General features: G+C 37.8%; 1 protein-coding gene and 1 long non-coding RNA gene across 2 annotated transcripts in view; one reads left to right on the forward strand and one right to left on the reverse strand.

Moving 5' to 3' along the window:
• The window catches only part of pnt (ETS transcription factor pointed), a 51,137-nt gene extending 27,952 nt beyond the window's left edge, over positions 1 to 23,185 (reverse strand). The window contains exons 1-3 of the mRNA XM_065312924.1: positions 22,851 to 23,185; positions 18,790 to 18,939; positions 11,932 to 12,082 (exon numbers count right to left, since the gene is read on the reverse strand). Coding sequence (XP_065168996.1) covers positions 11,932 to 12,082; positions 18,790 to 18,939 — 301 coding nt within the window. The 5' untranslated portion in view covers positions 22,851 to 23,185. The remainder of the gene's footprint in view (positions 1 to 11,931; positions 12,083 to 18,789; positions 18,940 to 22,850) is intronic.
• LOC135799746 (uncharacterized) lies at positions 19,145 to 19,835 on the forward strand. Its single transcript, XR_010550058.1, has 2 exons — positions 19,145 to 19,292; positions 19,344 to 19,835. It is a non-coding gene; the product is annotated as an uncharacterized lncRNA (long non-coding RNA).
• Positions 23,186 to 23,750: the final 565 nt, after the last annotated feature.

Genomic DNA, 23,750 nt, shown 5'->3' on the forward strand with positions numbered 1-23,750 from the left:
CTTTTCTGTTTTACACGCGCCATAAAAGTGTTTTATCAATCGCGCGACGGAGCGCAATAAAACGCCTCATTTGGATGAAGTGGATTGACGATTAAAGAATAATTTGCTGATAACGTGTCCATTACAAGGTTTTGATTGAAAAGCCACAAATAAAGTTGTTCGCGGTGGCGATTGGCGTAGTAGGATTGAGTAGTAGGAAAAGTGTTGGGTATTGAATTGTACGAATTGGAATTGGAATATGTTTCCAACTCTCTCATAAAGTAGCCTTTTAACTTTGACTCCACAGTCGCAGTGCGCAATGGCCAGACGAGTCGCGGCGCGGCGCGGTCTCATTGTTATTGTATTTACATGCAATAACCATTACAACACTGACAGACGAGCGAGTGCGAGCGCTGGGCAGCGATGCATGACATGGCGGCCCCTCGATTGGGCCTCTGTGCCTTCTGCAGGAATTTTACATCGGACGCAACAATGACTTTTACGAAAATTCAAATTTTCAGCGGCAACTTATATTTTTGAGGTCATTTGATAGCAAAACACCAAAAATTTAACAAAAAATACATTTTTGATGAAAAAATATATAATGCAGTAGCAGAGCCATCTAATTAGTAAACCACAGCTGGTATTCATCTCATAAAACATCACAAAACCGCGTAAAATCGTGAAATATAAAAAATCCATTTCGTTGGAAACAATAATGTTGATGAATGTTAATATTATGAAGTAGGTAAGTAGAGTAAAATATCTATAATTGCGCGAATGTTTAGTCTCCTGAAGCGTGTCTTTCAGCAGGTGGTTGTTTGCCAGTGGGTCGCACTGTGGGAAAACTATACAGGTGTGCCACCCACAACAGAGTAAAGTGTGGGGAGTAAAGAGACATCGCATGTGTTTCCATGTGAAATTCTACGCACTTAGAGAGAAGCTTTCCCCTAAAAGTATTCCGAAAATAGTTGCAAGTATCGGTGTGAATTTGGGGTTTGTGTATTCGCAAGCGGAAGTAACTAATTTGTGGAGGAACGCTTGTGTGAAACCGCAGAATGCTGATTTTACAAGTCTTTAAATAAAATAAAGATCTGGTGAGTAAAATTTTGGGGATAATTTTTGAATTGTCGTATTTTTATAAAAATTTAATTTTGTAGGTTTGTTTAAATCAAAATTGGAGAAAATAAATTTAATTTAAAATTGAAAATCAGTGGCTACCGCAATAAAATAAAAGTTAAATATAGTTTCATATGATTTTATTTATTTAAACACGACGTGACACAATTTTATAGAATTTTAGAAAAGTCATCAGTAGATTTTATCTTTTTGTGTTTCGATTTATATTTTGCGTTGAATTAAATGGTTTTTGGGTATTTTTTGAAAATTTTGTTTGGAATCTGTTTAAATATGTGTGTATTTCGCATTTAAAACAAGATTAATCACCGAAATATACCCAAAACCAACTACCTTTTTATAATTAAAATATTTTGCCCTAAATTCCGTGCTTTTTGCAGATAAAACGCGGAAGATTCCAAAATAAGCATTACTCTTTCATATGTTCAGATGTGTAATGCGTGGCTCATCGACAATCAAGCAACACAAAGCATTAAAGACAATTAACGGCGTGTACAGAGTAAAAAAGGCAATCGAAAGTAGTCTGCGCGTCCCCAAGACGACCGACGCAGAGCCGGGGTGTTATTAAGGGAGCTCCTAACGAAGGTGTACAAAGAAGGACAGTTCGGCGGAACCACGGTCCGGCGGGCAGCACAACGAGCGCGCTTGTGCATCATGTGCCCCATGAAAATATAAGTACGCGACCGCGCCTCCAGACATCGCCCGTCGACCGTTGCGCGCGCGCCCGCAATATAACGCATTCCCATTCCGAAAAGATATTCTCACATGCGCTGACCTCTGACATGGTAGTCAAGGTGACCATTGTGTTACGCGCATTTCTCGGTAATGATGTATTTTTCATTTGAAACGCCTAATATCGCGCGCACATTAAAGTTGAAGGGCAAGCAACCAACAACACAATACCACCGAAGCAAGCAAGCAGCAAGTAAATATCAAATGCAAAATTAATTTTAATCTATTCCAGTGTTAAATGATCGGTTAAAACGGGCATTCTTCGCTTGTAATTAGCATTTAACGCACAATCGCGCCACCTGCGTGCGCACTATTTTTCATTTTCCGCCGTTTCCCACGATATCCACGATGGAGAGAATATTTGCCACTCGACCGATGCGCACACGTGTTGCATTAATATGTAATATGCATGTGTACTAAACTCGTACATTTAACAGGTATCCCGAGTTAGAAGAGACGATGCTAACCGTTGACGGTGGTGCCAGTGGCGCTCTTTTCGATACAGGTAATGATGCGTTGCAACGTGAAATCACCCAATTACCGTTTGTCATGGTCGAATGTTTTTCGAAATTATTATTATTCCATGTATAAAATATCTAATGGACGTGTGTGGAAGTTTTGTGCGCGTCCAGCGATGGAAATTGTTTAGCTGCTACCGCGTTTTGCCCGCCGGCGAATTTATCGTTACCACTTTTGACAGAAGAGAAGAAAATAAAGTTTAACCGAAAAAAATAAATTATAATTAGTTAATCGCATGTACACATACACAAGTGTAATTAATATGTAAGAGACGATGGGCTGGCCGAATTCTTAATAACATATATCCGAGAATAAACACGAACACTTCGCAGTTTATAAAGGCCCGCCTCTGTTTGACCTTAGTGCAAACAAAAAGCACGAAACTCAAATATGGCGGGCTCACATACACTGACACACACACAGACAATGCTTATTTGCGAATTATTTTCATAAAATTTCGTGTGTATTGATACGCGTCACGCAAAGTAGACTCAAACACGTAATATTACAACTATTCGACTATCAAACAAACGTAAAAACACTGCGGAATCATTTGAATAACAAAATTAAACACCAACGCCATCTATTCTCAGATAGGCACACTAAATCCACACAGGAAGTTACACATTATACATTACACGTTTAAAACAATGAGTGCACGGTTTATAAATTACACCACACTTTCCGTAAGCGAGTTTTTCTAAGTTTTCATAAAACATGCACGAATCAATCACAGAATGTAAATATTTATATGCACTGTGAATGAGTGATGTTTGTGCGGTGAGGAAATTAAATTGAATCGTTTTCTATCGCGTACGCTTATCAATATTGGTAATTATTTAATAAGTTGAACGGATGTACGCGGTTAAAAAAATTACCAAACCAAAAATTTACACACACGCACTCAGAAATTAAAATAGAAACTTTGTATAAATACAGCTCGCAGCGATTCAATTAAAATAAACCAAAAAAAATACCAGAAAAAAAAAGTAATGAGTGCAAATAATTCGCAATCAAGTCGATTATCCATCATTCCAGTTTTACGGTTTATAACTAACCAATCGTCCGATGAGCTTCTAGTTATATTTATTTATCAGCTTCTATATTGTGGATGGGTTTTAGTATTCGTTTTAATAAATGATTGCGCTCGCGCTAATTTCGAACGAGATGTGTAAACGCGAGATGCGAGTGCGTGTGATAATAAAGTTGATAATTTATTAAAATCGTCGTGGCTTTTCGCCACGCTTCGCGTACTTTTTAGTTCATTATAATATTATGCATTTGAGTTTAATGCGTTGTCGTTCGGTGTGTTGTTAGTGCACGCGTTGCAAAAAGACAAAAAAAGCATTGCGAAATTATTGCAGATATCATGCGCTACATCAGTGCACTTAAAAATATATTCATATACCTACTCGCGACTTCGTCCTGGTAGTGCTTAATAAAAATGAAATTCGTTTTTTCTCTCTTGTTCTAGACATAGTATGTGTCTATTCTGTCAATAAGATTCGCAATTTTATTTTAAAGAAATTATGCATATAAAGAATTGCTAATAATGCACTTCAACGCCATCTCGGATTCAACTATTTAACTATAACTATGATTGAATCTCAATGCCAACTTTTATCCTATAGAAAAGGCTGTCTTTAGGGTTTTCCCGACAATTATTCGAATTTTTCTAGCTGTAAAACCATCCTTGGACTTTAACGAACATTTTAAAAAGAATTGGCCAAATTGGCCGAGGCGTTGTTGAGTTATGCGCTTACTAACAGATTTTGCTATTCATTTAATAGGCAACCCATCATACATTTTAGTTGGTCATGTGTGTTATTTGTTGTGTATGCTCCGCTCCGCCTTCGACACTTTTTCAACACACTGTTGATCAAAAACGTGTTACGACTAAATCATAAGCAAACCATCGCAGTTTATGAATATTTATACATCTTTTTACGAGTGATGTTTCGTTTACTATCCACTTGATTGATTGAATGCTATAACGATGAAGTTTACGCGTGAACAGATTAATCGGATCAATAAATTGGTTTTTCCTTGATCAACACACAGATCAGACCGAAACTTTTTGTGTATTAAATTTAATAGTTTCGACTATTCAAGGTGTTAAACTATGTAGTCCGCAGTGCATAGATAAAATGAATAATTTTATTCACGTCGTAAATAGTCTTTCATACGTCAAACGTTGCGTAATTAATTCTCGCGTCGGACGTCTGAATCGTCTGAATATCGAAGGCAGCAGCGACCGTAAACCAGGTAGCTGCAGCTACCAGTAGTTCCTGGTTCATTAGCGCCGAGCGCATCCACCCTGTGCGCACAATAAAACCGCGACAGCGAGAAATTTACAAGATCAAGAAAGGAGAAAATTGCCATCTTAAATCAAGCGCACAGTAGTTATGCGCGGCCGAACTAATTACACCACTACCACGAAACACAAGCAGCAGCATCTCACACGTGAAGGACGTGGAGTGCAGGAGACGACGATCTACGAGTTTGAATGAAGTACGATTCTACGCTCGGCGCAAGAAAAGCAAGTTTTGTTTGAGGTCGACATTAGACGCGCAGTGCTGGACCTGGACGTACCGAACAACATCCAATTATAATTAGAGATAATCCATCTCGGGCTCTTAATAATATACACTTAGGAGAAGCGCGCTGCGCGTAGTGTACTTCCACTCTCTGTGTGTAAGTGTGTATGTTATAATAAACGTCGGTCGAGTTATGTTTGCTTTCTTGCTGGTGTATAAGAGTGGAAGTTAATCGTCTTGCACACACTTCCACCAAAAACTAATCCGTACAACATCAGATACTAGATTTTCACTGGATTTTACTCAGCTCTGATGATGATCAATGACTTGAGATTTTGTGTTATTAAAAATGAATTTCCACAAATCACTAAAAGTTCAAAAATTATGATATTAACACTTCCTAAATGTTAACCTCAATAGACATGAGAACATTATTTATATGTCTTTGATAGATTGTCTTATAATGTTTGAAAAAATATAAAATGTAGCTTTTATTCGCAAAATTTTCAGTAAAAATTTAATTAATTTTATTTTTCTTGTTTCTAGGATAAAAAATGTGTCGATTTAAGAAATAAGATTGGTAATTTTATTTTATAGACATGTAAAATGCAAATAATGCACTTTAGCGCCATCTATAATTCAATTATTTAACTATAACAATGATTGAATCTCCATATGAATTTTCATCCCCTATTTTACACCTTTCAAGACAAAATATTCAATATTTTAATAGTTATTCTGTTATCCCGGAAGGAGGCGAACCTAATCAATCATAAATTATCAAAATCTGTTCAGCCGTTCTAGAGTTATAAACGTTGTAACTAACACAACTTTGATTTTTCTGTATTATTGGTCAAATTAACATTTTAATTTTTTTAAGTTTAGTCTTACATGTTTTTTCTAACGTTAATTTTAAGTAAACTAAAAGAAAAATTTAATATACATTTGACTCTACGTGACTCTATCCACGTCTGATTAGACTCGATAAGAGAACTGACGTAAGTATTACTTATCTTCGTGGTTTTCCAAATTTTATAAATAAAATAAACTACATCAAAATAAACAATGATGTGTATTGCATGACACAAGTTTTTTTTTTCTTTAAATAAAGAAATAAATAATTCGAGTAATTTTCAGTTACAGTCATCTCACACCCATTCTAATATCTTCTCCACGGTGCAAAACCGAGCACTAACGGTATAAATATCGTAAATATATCTCTGAATGAAAAATAGTTAATAAATCGGTAACTCCTACCAAGCTTACAGCTACTCCTTCTGCAATCAGCGCGTTTATCTGCTCGTTCCGCTGTGAAGAAATACAAGAAGTGTAATTTGTAATTATCTAAGCGAGTGTGTAATAAACGCCAGCGACGCCAGGCGATGAAGCAACCAGCAGCAATAATAATAAACAAATTTATTTCGAATTAAAATTAACATCAAGAAAAGCACAAATTGATCCACAACAATTTATCGACTTTCTATTACTATTATTCTTAGTCAATAAAAAATTGGAAAGTTACGAAGTAATTTTTAAAATCTATAATATATAAATGAATCGCAAAATCTGTTGGTAAGCGCATAACTCAACAACGCTTAGATCAATTTGGCCAATTCTTTTTATAAAATGTTCGTTTAAGTCCAAGGATAGTTTTTATGGCGAGAAAAATTCGAATAATTGACGGGAAAACCCTAAAAACAGCCTTTTTCTATAGGATAAAAGTTGGCATTGAGATTCAATCATAGTTATAGTTAAATAGTTGAATCCGAGATGAGGCGCGGAAGTGCACTATTAGCAATTCTTTATAGAATTAATTTCTTTAAAATAAAATTGCGAATCTTATTGATAGTTTGTGTCAAAAACTATGTCTAGAACAAGAGAGTAAAAACGAATAACATTTTTATTAAACACTACCGGGACCAAGTCGCGGGCAAAAATTATATAAATTTGCATTTAAAATAAAAAATAAAACTTTTTTGAGATAAAAAAAATTGCAATAGTTGTTGATTTTGAATGAATCTGAATGTTAATTTAATCAATGGTCCGAGTAGTGGGTGATCGGTTTCCTGCACGCCGGCCGACACAGATTTCCTGCTCGGTTAATTCATCACTGGCGGCGATTACGGCAGCAGCAGCAGCAGCGCGCGCCGCAAGAGAGGTGGCAGGTATACTGACCTCTCTCGCATCTACGAACAGGTATCGCCGCCGACCGCGTTTATGCGACCGTTCATTCATTCATGGATCGTGGGAAACGGCCGATTAAATTTATTAATATGCTCATCCACAAACCTACCACATACGCGCCTGGTTTAAGCCTTAATTTACACCGCAACACACATTACACTCACACACACACACACAGAGAATAAACACACAAATATCGTGTTTCGGCTTTTCGGCGAGCCCTTTTCTTTCAACCAGAGCTCATTCCCAGGGTAATATTGTCCGTTAATACAATGATTTGCTGATTTTAATCACCGATTGCAGATTTCTTTCACATAAGTAATCCCAATTAAAATTTATTTACTTAAGTATGTTCAACACGGAGAGTTTAAAACTTTCACTTGATTTCATTCAGGTTTTAAGAGGTTTAAGCTGACATAAAGTTAAGATTCTCGGCCGGCACTAATGACCACAGAACATGAAAATAATTAATATTAATTTGGGAATGCGTAGCGCTCGATTCGAGATCGATTTATATTATTCACAAACGCGATGTAAATTTTTACTAATGATCTCATAAAGCTCTCCGCGCTCACATAATCACAGAAATGATATTTTGACCATTGAGTAAATTATATTTGGCGCCTTGCAATAGATCATTTCCTCAGTTGAAACCGGTTTGATTAATCTACAGACTCAAAACACGATTTCCTATTTTTATTTTGTCTAAATCACAAATTAAGCCCAAATAAAGTGCTGTTTTTTCCTCTGCTTCGCAGTTGCCGTGCTTCGTTCCGTTTAATTAAACGCTTCGAGTTGAATTTGCTGCGTGGACTTCAATACACATGAATAATCGCTTGGATGTTGGCACATCTCGTGAGAAAAAACAAGCACCTCGCTGTGTCATACGCCGTATATATATATCTGAATTCATATTTCAGTATCAACACATCACACGAACACGCACACGCGAGACCTAGCTATCGATGCGCGCTGCTCATTTAAATAAAACCTCGCTTCATCATTACGAGCGTAATAACGTAATACCCGTAATATTATTATTCAGAAGTTGCGCGCGTTAACAAATGTGAAGACAACTATGTAGCAGCGCTGCGCGCGGACAACGGAGATAAATCATGACATTGCTTACATTACGACCACTCGGCCACGTATTTAGCTGCAGTCGCATTCGGCGCGTATTTTATATGTTCCACGAGATAGCGCTTCGAAAGCTCGGATAATTAAGTTCCACACAACGAGAATGAGAACTAAGTTCAGCTGGAAGAGAACGAGGACGAAGATTTGCACTTATTTGTGTTATGATTAATATTAATGTTGAGCGCGTATGAAGAATGTTGATTAATTTGTGTGCTAAGCACAAAGGATTTGCATTCAGTCATGAATCATTTCTGGATTGGTAATTATTTTATATTGACGTTCTAATCTCGTGAAATGCGTAGATGAAAATTCTATTTACATCACAGCGCCATCTACAATGCGTAAAATCCGAACTAATTTAATTTATATGACATGTATTGTTGGTTGCCTATGGTTTACAAAAGTATTAACCTCGTAATTTTGTGTGGTTGCAAAAGTTTGAATTTATTAACGTGATAACTGTCTTGTTCTTTGTTTTAGTATCGAAGAAACCGGATAAGGAAATCCAGATCCACGTAAAAAAACAAAAATACTATACACACTCAAGAGTGTGGAAGCACAGGTCGGCGCAACTTGGCGTGTACATAATGAGATGGACGCTCCAGGCGCTGCGGTTATGAATGGAGCAGTCGCGTGGCTCCACGTGACGTCACAACCTGTTGCACCTGAGGCGCTGCGGGCCCGACGTCCGCCCGAGGGGGGGCGCTCCCGTATAAAAATACATCTTCATGATATCAAAAGTCACGACACGCTAATAACCCCGGCACGGCCACGAAGACCTCGACCGCAGTGTACATCGCCGCATTGATGAACGCACGCTGTCCGGCTATAGATTCTTCGATGAAGACGTTGATTGAAATACACGATAAGGAATTAATTAAAAATACGCTCGTTAATGAATCGCGAGCATGAATTGCATTTGTGCGCCGAGTGGAACAAAGGCTAATGGCGCTTTTAATTGAAACGAATGCACAAACACCGCCTAAAAATACATTCATAGGCAATATCCACACACAAACACAAAGACAACGCCCGCCGAAACGAGTTCGAGTTTACGCTAACGGTACTTAATCTGCGCGCGCCGCGCCGAAGCAATAATTATAACAATATTATTCAATAAGCGAAAAGAAAAAAAACGAAAAATAATTGATAGTTTCTACATCCTGTGCTTAAATGTAAGCGCGAGCGGCCATTAAGAAATGTCAACTTTAGACAATAGTTCAACACACGATTAATAGCTTCCCGAGTTGTGCCAATGTGCCAATCTTGTTGCAATCGCGCACACTCACAACCAGCTTTTCTCTTGTCATAGGAAATGCGCGCGCACCTTTCAAACAAAACAAAGAAACGCAAACGGAAAAAAAAGTTTCAGGAGACGTTTAAAAATATTAGTAATTTCATTCATTCAGAGAGATGAAACCTAGACTCAATATCACCACCACTTCTGCCGACCGGATGTGACGACACATCACCGTGATCATACGCATATGGTTACCCCACTACGACCAATTTAAAACTTTATAGTCTTCTTCCGCTCGGCAAGCACGCTTCGCGCCAGCGCAGTTGACACACCGCACACAAAACCAGCGACACTCATCTATTTATTGAATAAACATCGATTTCAGCGCGTAGAGAACAAAAACACATCGAAATCCATTCAAAATTGACAGGATATCTTAGGTTATGTTGCTTTATAACATATTAAGACATGTTAAGAAGATGATGACTTAGTATAAAGTTGTAAAAGTGATATACATTAAGTACCTTCATACGCGTATGCATAAAATGAAAAACATCGTAAATTCATCCGAGTTTCTATGTAACATAGATGCGAGTATTTAGTATTTAGCATATTCGGCCGTGGGGCACACCGATAAAGGCCAACGACCGGCAATAAAAACCTAGCCACCGGCTCTATTTAATAATAAAAGTATCAATTGACTCTCGCTCGCATGCATCACGCACTACATCACCTCGAGCCCATCCTCTGAACTGAAAACCAAATAGAAAAATCTAATCATGAATGAATACATATTGTGCTCTATGTGAGCGAGCTCCCCGAGGTAGAGATTGCTTTTCAGCTGCGAACTGAAGAAGTGAAGCAGTGAGTATACGCGTGCGAGGAAAAGAACTAAATAAAAGCAAATCGACGTGATGAGCAGGTGGCGCTCAACTAGTTCTTCGCTGGGCTCCAGCTTCGATTTATTAATTTCTCGCCGGTTGTAATGAAGGTCGTACCTGCGTTTGTTTTTATAACGTTTTACATCGTGTTACACGCGAACTAACAACGTTTTCTTTAATAAAATTATTCAATATAATCATTTCAACACATAAAAAATGTTATGTGTAATAATAACTTTAAAATATTTATATAATGTTATTATTTCTGTAAGTCTTATATTTAGTTCATGTTTTTGCCGTTTAAGTGCTCTTAACTGGCAGCAGTTGTCAAGCCATCGCTGGTTAGTATCCGCACTGCGCGACAGATGGCGCAGTGAGTACGCGCAGTTAACTACGCTCACGTGGCATTTAAGTTGCCTACGTTTAGACTTCTTTAAACTTTATTCAATAAACAAATTTATCTAATCAAAAGCAAATAATCTATTTACTCACAATTATATATAATATTTTTCTTCGGTATAATTTAATGCCTATCATTACGCATCGCTTTTGCTTTCTTTTGTGCAGTACATGAAAAGTAATTGCAAATTGCACCTCGCAAATTGCGCTACACCGTCTGCAACATTATTACACCGTGATTACGAGAGCAGGTGCACGATGCCATGATTGATACACTATCCCAGGGCTGGCCAATCCCAGGCCCGCGGGCCACGAGGTGGCCCGCCAGGACATTTGAATTTGCCCGCCGCACAAACCAAAGTTGGAACTTTTGTATATGTATAATATTTTATGTATGAATAGCCATAGTCTGTGGCCCGGTGCTGCCGCATTCTAAAAAAATTGGCCCTCCAGGAAAATCCATTGGCCAGCCTTGCACTATCCAGATACAATCTGATGCAATTCACGATAATTAATAATCATTTAATCTTCCTATTCAGCAGTTATAATTAACAAAACTTCACAATAACAAATATTATTTGCAAAAACAATCAATTTACATATAAATTAACATTTTAAGCATGCATGTGAAGTTTATTGAGCTTACACGCAACAAGAATGTAAACGATTGACCCAATTATTAATTGCCACGAAACGATGCGATGAGCTTAATGGGATTACAGCCATTTCTCGTTGTGTTTGTATGCATGCAAGCTCATAAAGCCCGCGCGTGTTTCAATGAAATAAACTGTGACATCCTCATTGTGGGTTGTCGGGCCCTTATTTAAGTGCCCGCACTCTCCTCTGCATACGACCCAACACATTATATCACATATAATCCGCGCTTCAAATCAAAATTCGATTGTAAACAGCATAAATTGACGATGTGATGATTCAAGCCGATAATAATTAAAATGAAAATGTTTCACATTGGTTACATCAATGACAATAAACTCGGGCGTGTTGCGCGTCGGCGCGCTGTCTCATGTTCATGTGATAATCGCGTTTATTAATCACTCATAAATTCGTACTTCAAACAATGTAACAATTCGAGATTATTACATACATAGAAGTTTCCGTTGAATATTACATACGGAAAATTACTTCCTATGAAATTTATGAATATAAATCAAAATTGTGTACTTACCAAGAGAAGCTTCCGGATCGGATAAATCGCTGATCGAAGGCACTTTCTGAATGGATCCGGTATGGACTGATTTCGGCACTAGGGCTTCCTCATTCTCGTCCTGCACTTCCTGCTTGAGGATGACCATCGCATCCACGTGCTGATCCTCGCACTATAAGGCAAATAGACGCCATCATGAATTTCGCACTGATAACATCGGCTAATGTAATATAAAGAAGCTATACACAAACGGTGTACAAGCACAACATTATGTTTGTGAATAAACTCGCGAAATAACCCAAAGTTCAGTATGATTTGCAGCAAATTATAAGTGTACGTATGATTACTTATCTTCCACGATATCTCGAATAATGACATTTGATAAGTTGACTGAATGAATAAAATTTCAAAGGGGAATCCTTCGCAAGGAGATTTTTGTTTTGCGAGCTTATTTATTTATCAGTTTGAGTAGCACGTATCGCGTAGTATATCAAACTCAAACTATGAATGAAAATATATGTCGCAATGTTAGAATTAATAAGTGTTTATCAGAAAATGAAGTTCAAGTTTAATAGTGCGGTTCATTGAATGTGTGAATGGAATCTTATTTAAAGAAGAACAGACATTTTTTTCACATGTTAAATATTTGTCAATCAATAAACACGCGGTGTGAATTCATTTCCTTGTGTTTTGTGTTTGAAAAATGTGTCACTTGCGTCATACGAAAATAACACACGTAGTAATCTCTACTCTTTGAAATAATCCCTAGATGACAACAATATCAAAGAACAACGGAAGTGTCGGACACTTATATCTGGCTGGGCATTGATGCACGTAGTTGCATTCGGCGTATTTCCAGCAGTCGTTAACCGGATGTCAAACATACATAATTATATCACAAGAAGCGTACGCGCTGCGCGAGACTCTCAATGGTAGAGATAGATGATAGTTTTTGCTTTTTTCATTCAGGTGTGGACTGTCTTGTCTGTTGCTCGCGCCTCGATGTCACGCTGTCTCGCCGTTTGATGTATTAAAAACCCGGCCGCGCGAGCTTTTTCCACATCATTAGGATTCTTTTTCGTAAAGCTGGAGTGCAATCCGCGCGTTGTATTTTAAGCGCTAGGTGTGTATTGAAAAACGAGGAAAAAACGATTCACGTAATTAAACTTTCAAATGTTTCCGCCAAGGGAAAATAGTGCATTTTGTATTTACTTTGTAACATCTAGTAATTTAATTATAAATTACTCAGGAACTATTCACAATAGACTTACGATTCTTTCGTTATTAGATTTAGAATGAAATTCGACATAAACCGTGTAAATATGGTCATGATCGGAATTGTATATAAAAAGTTATAAACAATTTTAAGTAGTATTTTGAAAAATAAAAAGAAAATTTATAAAAATTGGCCTGTAACTTTTGTTATCAGAAAAATAATTTCAAATATTGATGGGGAATTTAATTCTAAATGATATTCTGAAAAAAATAACTCGAATATGTTCATTAGTTTTCGAGTAATTAATGAAAAACTAAAATTTTCAAGTATTCGTCGATAGGCAACCAATTTTACAACTTGAATTACCTAAATGATTTCTGTATAAAATCTGCAAATAACAATTATTAAGCAAATCGTATGTATGCATTAAGAATACTAAGAAAAAAGAGATTCATGCATTCGAACTTTCAAATATTTCCGCTTAGGAAAAATAACATATTTTGTGTTTACTTTGTAACATCCACTACTATAATAATAAATTACTCGGAAGCTATTCACACTAACATTATGATTCTTTCGATGGTAGATTCTTCATAAACTTCTCTACACATAAATATAATAATATTATATAATAAATATAAACTTAATCTGATTATATAAAAAGTTATAAACAAAATAGTGAAATATATTGAAATAAGCTTATAACTTTTAATACAAATACGATTTCAATAAAATAATTACATAGATTAATAGAAAACTTAATTATAAATAATTTTATGAAAGAATACCTCTAAAATATTAAGTAGTTCTCGAGTAATTAATGAATTAACTAAAATTTTCAAATAATCACCGTTAGGCAACCAATTCTACAACTTTTACTTAATATTGTATTAAATACAAAGTGCAAATACGAATTATTATGCAAAGCTTGTCTGTGTGTGTATGTGTCGATAATAAACACCTCCGTAAAACACGGCGCTGCAGCGACATGTCGACTGTACACTTTTGTAGACTACAATGACTGAAACGAGCCAACGACTGCATGAGATTAATAAATATTCTAATGTGGTCGCAGACACCATATAAGCAAACACCACCTCCACATATAGCCATGCACCGTACAGCTCGCCGCGTTGTTTCAGTATAAACATAAATGCATAGACACCAAATTCAAATTTAATATGCGACATGAATCCAAACACCTCAACAAAACCAAACAATAAATAGAAATAAAGCATTAAATCAAACAGTGTCTACAAAAGAAATGAAATAATTATGACAAATTAAAGCGGCGCACTTTGACTAGGGTGTCGTTTAATCATTTAAGACTAAAAGGTCGGAATCATAACATCCGGCGCGGTGGTGCGCGGCGTAATTATTCTTCGTTTTCTTCAATTTCATTTCAAATATAATAACAGCGCATTATTTACGCGTGCCAGCGACTGAAAAACCCCACTGGCTACCGTGATACCGAAGCATATCTAAAATAAAACGCGTATCTAATTTTATTTCGCCTCACAATGAACGCAGCAGGCCGTGTGGATTCAACGCCAACTGATATATTACTACACCAAAGAATATGAATATAAATACATACAGACTGTATATATAAGACCGGTAGCGCATAAGAAGACCGAGTCCGTTGTTGGTGCACACAGAAATTTATAAATGACGCTTAATACGTGCCGAGCATTACGAATGCGTAGAGAAAAAGAAGATGCACGACGTTGTGCACATTAATGAATGTGCAGCGCGCGTCGATGTTCATTCAGCGTTGGATTTTATTTCGAGACGCTAGAGTTCAGTAAATAATTAGTTTGCTCGATTTTGCGCGCTAGTTAATGAGAGCTTCCAAGAACTGCGATCAGAGAGGAGCACTCTACGCTTCAATGAGCTATCAAACGATGTCTTTATATCTATGGCGTTCAATTCCCACTTAGTGCGCTCGGTTGCAGAGCGGGGAGAAAAAAAGGAAACGCGAGCAGAAAGGACGATGACTGCGCACAAGAAAAACCTCCGAGGAGACACGAAAGAAGAGCTCATTCGGAAGCTGCAAGAGACCAAAAGACATTCGATCACGGCGTAAACTGTAAACACGTACGGCGTGCATCTGGTACTGTGGTACTGGTAATGCTTCTGCATGCGTGGAAGCCTATAAAATATAATATATAGCAATATGCTACAAGTGGAAGTAGTGATTCCATACGCTTTGCTCCTTGTTTAGTAGGTGCCAGACACAACAGTCAACTCAACATCTTTGAGATTACCATGTCATGCTTTGCGTATTAAATTCTGGATGGCGTGCATGATGTATGCTGGGTCATGTGCGTTGCGAACTACGCACGTCGGGGTTAAAAAAAAAGTCACCGGCAGCATGTGATACGACAGAATGTGAACACATTGTCAATGTATATTTTCTTTTCAGCGGCAGGGTATGAATATAAACAGTGAGAAGTTTATGAATTTACAAGCAATGACATTCGCGGTGTTAAATGCTGCTTCCAGATTAAACAAGTTCCGGAAAGATTTAGGTTGAAGGTTAAGTCGGTAATTAACACGTTGTAATTAAGTGTAATTCATATTTAATTTGAGTAAAACAACGCTTTTTAATTCTTAAATATTCTCCTCTTATAACTGCCGGTATTAGCAAGTATACGCAGTCCGCACCGGTGCGCACCTTCCCCCACCCTTTTTCGCGGGTCGACCGCAGATATAAAAGGACAGATCGCTTTGAGCGCAGTGCTCTTTATTAACGTCTCTACTTTGTGTTTTTTTTTTACTACCTACGTAGCGCAGTGCTCAGTAGTGCCTGAGTGGTCAAGTCGAATAGTCACTGGTCTCTAGGTTCCTCTACCCTCTCTTTTATCGGGTTTCATACAGGGTTTCTGTTTTTTTTTCGATCGTGAACTGATGCATTATTGCACAAAATTTTAAAGTTTAGATTTGCTTAATTTCAAACAAGATCAAAAAAGTTTTTCCCATTTATGTCATCGTATACATTTTGCATTAGTATGAAAAATATTAAAGCTTTCTACCACAAGATGGCGATACATTTATCTCCAAAAGAAAACTATCCTCACCTAACTAACCTAACCTCACATTTAACATACGTCTTCCCAATGACTAATCTAACTGTAGATAGACTATTTTTTAAATTGCACGTCATTCTAGAAATAGCAAGCACGCGTGTTGCGAGAGGAGTTGTTTGAACCACGTCCAGCAAAGTGCACACACGCGACTGTCGCCAACCACTCTTTCCATCTATGGCGCTACGTCCCCCAGGTGGGGACCGCACCGCCAACACCAAGTGCAAAACGTGAATGTGAATGTCACCAGCAATTGCATTTTCAAACGCATCGAATATCAAACGATTGATAAATGGCGAATAAATCACTTTAACGGCCGCCTCGTGACAATTTTCACGTCAGAAAAGATGAGTATGCATCTTAAATATAATTAGTTATAATTAGAAACTGTGGTCATTCGAAATAAATAGATTTCACACTATTTATGTATACTTATAGTTGAAATAATATTAAATTACGCATTCGATTGTTGACAGGACCGAGAATTACTTGTTTGGGCAAGAGGAACATTAAACAGGTGAAAGTTAAGTCACTGCGCTCGTCTAGGAAGGAAAATAGACGCAAACCGAAACAAACGCAAAGTAATAAAGCATAAAACGTTCGTCGGCCTTGTCTCGACGCCGCTCTGCACGCGCGACTTCCAACTCCATCGAATGAACCCATGAATGAATGAATGAACGAACCGAACCGGCAGAGAGAATGAATGAATATGTCTGAATGAAGCGGGGCGACGTGTAAGTAAGCTCGCCGCGGTTCGCGCCGCCGCGAGTTGCATTCATTCAGCCAACACAAGCAGACCTGTTGCGTAATGTTACACGATGAGCTAAACAAAGCCAACTTTCTACGTTAACGGTCACACGACGACCGTTTTTTATTGTTTCTAATTGCCCAGAGTAACAATTACAATTAGCACTAGTAAACTTGTATAATACAAAATTATTTAACTTTGAACTTGATCAACAAAACACAAAATAATTGCATCATAAACTTAAAATTTTTCCCACGATGATGTACGAGTAGTACTTGAGGATGTTTCTAGAATCTGGCATCTAGATAATGATAAAATCAAAACACCGAAATTTCATTGTCTACCCTAGGAGTTAATATAAAGGGACGATAATCAGGCGAGGCAACCAAGCGATCAAAATTAGCACCGGAAGGATCGCTGCGATGACGTCAAAGAGGAAGTACGCTCGAAGACGCTCATTACCCCTGACTCCTGCCGACTTCTCTCAATATACCTGTCAGTATCAGTTACGACGGTTACATTACATTCGGCGACAAATCCCACCGAAAACCAAACCAATACGTCTGTCATTATTCAAGACGCACACTCAAAATGACTGACTTATCTAAAAATGGTCCGATTTCGATCGTGATATCTACATTACGTATTTTTTCCAAGCAATTTCTGTCCCATTTACAAAGTGTCATCAGTCACTCGACTGTAATTCATTAAATGAGACGGAGAGGGTGATATTTTTAACTACTGGCTAAGTTTAACACGTTAAGGACGGCGTGTACCACCGGTGGTACACACGAGTCTGGTCTGTGGGACGGCGTGTACCACCGGTGGTACACGGCTCATTTGAAACGAGACTTATTCATTTTTGACTACGCCACTGGTTAGGTTATATCTTCTCCTCGTTTCACCTATACAATCAGGGCCTTGCATCTTTGTCATCAAATGTGTCACTCAGATTACATATTATAATAAATAGTGACCGACCAAAGTTTCAGTTTTGGCTTCAAATTTGGTTTCGGCCAAAAATTGGCTGAAACTTTTGGCAGAACCGAAACTCAGTGTTCGTGAATTATCGTGCGTCGTTCGGCTAACTCGCGCCTAGTCGTGGTCGTCACTTGACATCTCAGTTCGCACATAGTTTCGGTCGGACTCTAAAGATAAAGGCATTCATTACAAAGAAAATAAATAAATGGCGACGCAACTGCAAAAACAATCGCTTTTTGATACAGCAATGCATAACCACCAGTGGCGCACAGCTGAATTAATTAGACGGAGTTGAAAATGCTCAAACGCCGCCCGATGCGACAGCACCCAAAAACCGCGCCGTCCTCAACGTGTTAAGTCAGCTAAAGATCAATGAGTAGTGCGCACGCATCTAATGTGTGTATTTTGTAAACATACGATTTGCTAACGCGCCGCGTAGCCATGTATCTTTTCGGAGTCGTGTAAAAACCCCATCGGGGTATTCACATTCACTGTGCTCGAATCTCATCCACGCAATATAAATAGAAACATTTCGTTACACGCTGCGCATGAGTAGAACCTGTCCGAATCGAGCTGTAAAAACCGCTGGAAACGTAGTAAATCAACATACTCAGCTGGCTGACAAACAAAGGGATTAGTTTTGTATTTCTGAGTGGTTTTTAACAGATAATGATATTTTTGGAGTCACCTACTGATAATGTACGGAATTATTTTGGTTTGTACTTTGTAATTCGTATGATTGCGATCGATTGCGATTCGTGGAAGTGACTTGAACTTGTGTGGAATGGTTGAAATTACTAATCGTGGTTCGAGTGAGGTACGTTTGAGGTTATGTAACTGGCACGCACCTTTTCAAAGTATGATAGCTTGCTGGCGAATGTCACTCGCCGCTTGTTGCCATCGCTCGGGTTGCTCACTTCCATTTTCGTCGGCACATTGGAGTCGTAAAAGTCCTCTTCTTCGAGGTAGTCGAACGAATCGAATACCTCCAACCCCATCTGGAACAAAATAAAGAAACTATGTTAAAATTCATGTTAAGGAAAATACTACTTGACTTGACATTAGACAACACTGCCCCCTATATTAAAATGTAATTCTTTTGAGTGACTACAGTCGTAAATAAAGCGTGCCACTTTAATAACCTCGACACAAACATACTTTGCCAATTTAGTTTCTTTTGAATATTCAAAACATTTTAACTGAGTTCTGTTTAAAGTGTTCGTGTTTGGGGTGCTTGAGATTTACTAGTTGTAACTTGATATACGTGTGCTTTTCGAGCTTTCGGGTCGAAGGCGAAGCGACCAACAGGTGTTGAACACACCAAGCCACATGACACATGGGAGCACACATTGTAGGTATACGAAAACTCGAAAATCTCAGCCACATTTGCCCCTTGTTTCAGAAGGTCTCTGATGACTGAGAAGATGAATAAAAAGAAATACGAAAAGGTGATGGTGATGGCAACCCAACAGACATGTGCAGCCCAAAAACCAAATGGTCAATTACGATGCAGTTTCGTGAGTCAAACCGAAAAGAAATCGTGTTTTATTCAATTCGGAGCTGAGCTCGGTGATCTTTTATGTTGGTCCAATTAGTTAATTATGTGCTCTAATTTAATTAAACGTTTAAATGCTCGTAGCCGGGCAGGGGGGCACGCAAGTGCGATGGAATATCAAATTAGGCAATTTAAATTTTTCGGTAAAACCAACGAAATAGGGCGCTGGGGGTGTGCGCTTGGCCTGTTTGATTAACAAAACATAGTCGTTTGTACATACTTACTGTTGGTTTTCGGAATTGAGAGTAATTATCGCGTCGAGTGTAATGTATAATTTGTAAATCAACAAGATTGTATCAAGCGTGTTATTTATTTTCGAGTAAATTCGTACAATTACCAGCATTGCCGACATTAATTGCCAATTTTAATTTAGTTCCATTATAAAACAAACAACATGCACTCATAATACTCAGATTTTTAGGTTTATTAAACTATAAACGACATTTCCAAAAATTTGAAAAAAAAATCTCAATGTTTTCCAATATTTCTATTAATTGAGTCATTGTTGTGCAATAGAAATAATGACAGTAACTAAAAATGAGTAAAATTTTAAATTACATTTATTTAATAACACTTGAGTCATGAAACACGAAACTCGTATATAAGTATTCTTATATTCATTGTGTGCAATAAAACAGGAACTGCGGAACTAACTAACTACCTAATTCAAACTCAACATTTACGTCACTTCCCCGATCGTGTGAAGACGAGCACGGTCGGCTTGATTGTAGTCAAGAAAGGGCAATTGGTCAAGTTTTCCGCGTTGTTAATGTAACATAACATTAAAGTCAAAGACACCGCCAAGAGTTTTGACAGGTTTAAAGACTAAAATTTAATGTTTTATTAACAACAACTAGGTTTTGCCCGCGACTTCGTCCCGGTAGTGTTTAATAAAAATGTAATTCGGTTTTACTCTCTTGTTCTAGACAAGAAATTAATTTTATAAAGAATTGCTACTAATGCACTGCAGCGCGCCTTTAGGGTTTTCCAGGCAATTATTCGAATTTTTCTCGCCGTAAAAACCATTCTTGGACTTAAACGATTATTTGAAAAAAAAATACCTAAATGGCCAAATTTGTCTAGACGTTGTTGAGTTATGCGCTTTCAAACCGATTTTGCGATTCATTTTGATATTATAGATTACCGCAAAGATGTCTTTTTTATGAAATTGAATTTTAAGCTGCTTCCTAAAATAATTGTGAATATTATCTGACTATAACCCAAGTTAGCTCAAATTTCGAAAATATTTCAAAGCTTCTGTCACTTACCAGACCCAAAAACTAGATAATCATATCAGACCCCTAAACAAACACATCCATTGAATATGTTCTTCAAATGTCAGGGAGTGTTAATGTAACATACATTTTTGGAAATTTCGAAAAGCTTTCAAGCACCTTTCACCCTTTTAGTGTGGAATTTCACAAAATCCCTTCTTAAGGAATGGAAACCCTTAAATACCTAACAAATTTTAAAATTTGTGAACCTAATATCCAACTCCAAAACTTTCTTGATTTATCTACTTATAAATAAAATTTTCAATTATATTCCCTACGCTAATGAAGCAAATTCCTCTATTCCATGAGCATATAATTAAAATTAAATACTAATTCTAATCTGGTTTCTGCCAGTCAGGATTGCGAAGTGAAATTGTCTCTAGCAGCGATTAACGCTGAATATGCAACTAAAGTAATTATTATCAATCAGATAACTGACGCCTATTGCTGGTAAGTGGTAATGTTCGTGATCGACCCAGTCGAGGCACGCCGAGCGAGCACCGAATGCGAAACATATGGTAATTTAATCACAAGCAACAGAAAGAAAAAACGCACACGTTTTGCACAATATATCAACCGAGCCCAGAACGTGTGGGGTGAGCAAACAAGAACCACGATGCAAATGTTAACGATAAATTTCAATTCGTGCGTCAATAACTCAACCACCTCAATATAACCTCAAAACTACAAACTCATAAACTGCGCATGAACGTTTATCGCGTTTAAATGATCACATTAGCGATCATATACTAGACTATAAAATTAATACCTAGTTAAATGAAAGTTAAAAGAAATCATGAGAAACTGCAACACCTGGTACCCATGTATACTCCTTGGGTAACTGGTATATTGTTTGATTGGGTTATGAGAATATGATGCCTTCATAGGGGCCCTGAATATTTGATACTCATGTAAAACTATACTTTTAGCAACACACTCAACCCACAACCTTCTTTGCTTGGTGTACCCGGTGTCCCCTTTAACTTAAAAATGGTGTATTTCCACGCTCCCACTATAAGTACTGGAGATGCCTCACCACACGATCATCAGATGCTGACATCCGACAGACAAGGCGCCTCAGCAAACGCTTTCTTTTCTTTACCCTCGAGTACGCTGTTTTCTGTTAGGGCCACCACTCTACAAATTCGAAATCTTTTGCGGCGCTGGCCACTTTGGAAGCGAAAAGAACCGTAACACAGGTGGTGCGGTTATGGGTAAAGTAAGAAAGAGCAAGGTTACTACAATAACCTGTGTTCTACTACCTTTTACTACCCAGGTCGAAATCGAAGCACTTCCTTTTGCACATCGATAAAAACGTCAAAAGTGCTGTAAACTATTGACAAACATTCCAATAGCATATAAGTGTAATGAATGATATTTTCACCCGCGGCCATCTTGTATTTATATTTATGCCCGACATGATTTTTCCGCCGACGTGGTCGTGATTATTATTACGTCAAGAATGAAATTGAAGAAGCAGTGCGCCGAGTAGCTGCTCGCCGGATAATTATAAGCGCTCGAGTAAACCTGCTCGGATGAGGTTGTTACATGATGTCCGAAGCTTGGATTGAATATCTCTCGTCGGGCTGGAGAGTATCACGACCTTGAAAAATGTCGACGATGCTTTTTCTAGTTTATGGAAACGTCGGCCGATAGACAAGTTTATGTGTACGATGAGATCGAACGTAACATGTTACACATGTAGATGAAAGAGTCCTATCAATTTATAATGCGTGCAATCTATCAACCAACCAATATAAGTGTCCTGATAAGGTGATATCTTGACACGATGATTACGTTCAACTGTGGAGATAATGATGGAATCAAACAGAATAATTGCTATTCATTTGAAATGAAGTAGATTTTGCAGGAATGCAGTGGATTTGCTAACATGATGCAAATTTCATCCTCAACCCACACGATTAATCATCCATCTATCATGCAATGTGTGTTTTTGTACGCGTATATGAATGAAACACCTGACAAAGTTTCTTTCTCCACCCGAAGTCTCGAATTTCGTTCATTGTCCCGCACGCAATTCGCATGCAATCCACGAAGGCGAAGTTATATTTAGACTCACCTTATGCAAACCAAATGCGCGAACTTAATCGGTGCCACAGACAACAATCGCAGCAGATATTATTTGCGGGAGGCACACTTCGTTGCTTGGCAATGTGTGCAATTGTATCAACAGAATCGGCGCCGATCTTTCGATGATGATATTGTATATAAACACACGTCACACACTCAACCGTTTTTGGCACCGTTTATCAGTTATCACAATGCATCGTGCATGTTGGATGCGAACGCACGCCGCACTAGTTACACAAAACAACACGGAGCATGAGCATCACACTGCGAGGCACTGTGTTGACTGTGCCGACGCACTGGCTTTGCGCTATGGGCTCTCTGCGGAGTGCGCACGTTTGGGCAGCTGAGCGCGCGCGCCGACCGGCAAGATGGCTTGAGATAAGTCGCAGAGGCAGAGGCATGAATGAAAACGAACGCAGCGTTGCGCTTAGCCGACGCTTTTTCAGTCGAGGTGGAGTGGGGATAGAGTAGTATGCACGGCACGTAGAGCTACGGAGCTTATTTATCCGAAATATACAATGTTGGGACGCAATTCAATACTGCTTTCAATACAAATAGCAATATTAAAACATTTACAAGTAAGAATAGAAATTAAAATAATCAAAACTACATTGTTTAACTTATTATATTTGTGTTTTTTTACGTGAATATCTGTTTGTCAACTTGTAAATTATTTTCGTGTCTCAGAACAGTCAAATTTTTGTTTTATTTTACTGCTAAATTGAGTAAAATGCTAAATTTGTTTGTTTGTAATGGAAAATGCTGTTTTTTATCGCAAGCTGCAAAATTATCTTATGCTATTTAATACTTTGCATATTTATATTGATCAATAACAGTGTTAAATAATTTTCAGCCTTTCCAGTTCTTTTCTAAATCAAGAAAACAAAAA

This window comes from Atheta coriaria, unplaced genomic scaffold (genome assembly GCF_025399875.1).
Source record: "Atheta coriaria isolate IRGN ID8LTWV9N9 unplaced genomic scaffold, Caltech_Dcor_3.1 hic_scaffold_9_pilon, whole genome shotgun sequence".
Lineage (NCBI taxonomy): Eukaryota > Metazoa > Arthropoda > Insecta > Coleoptera > Staphylinidae > Dalotia > Dalotia coriaria.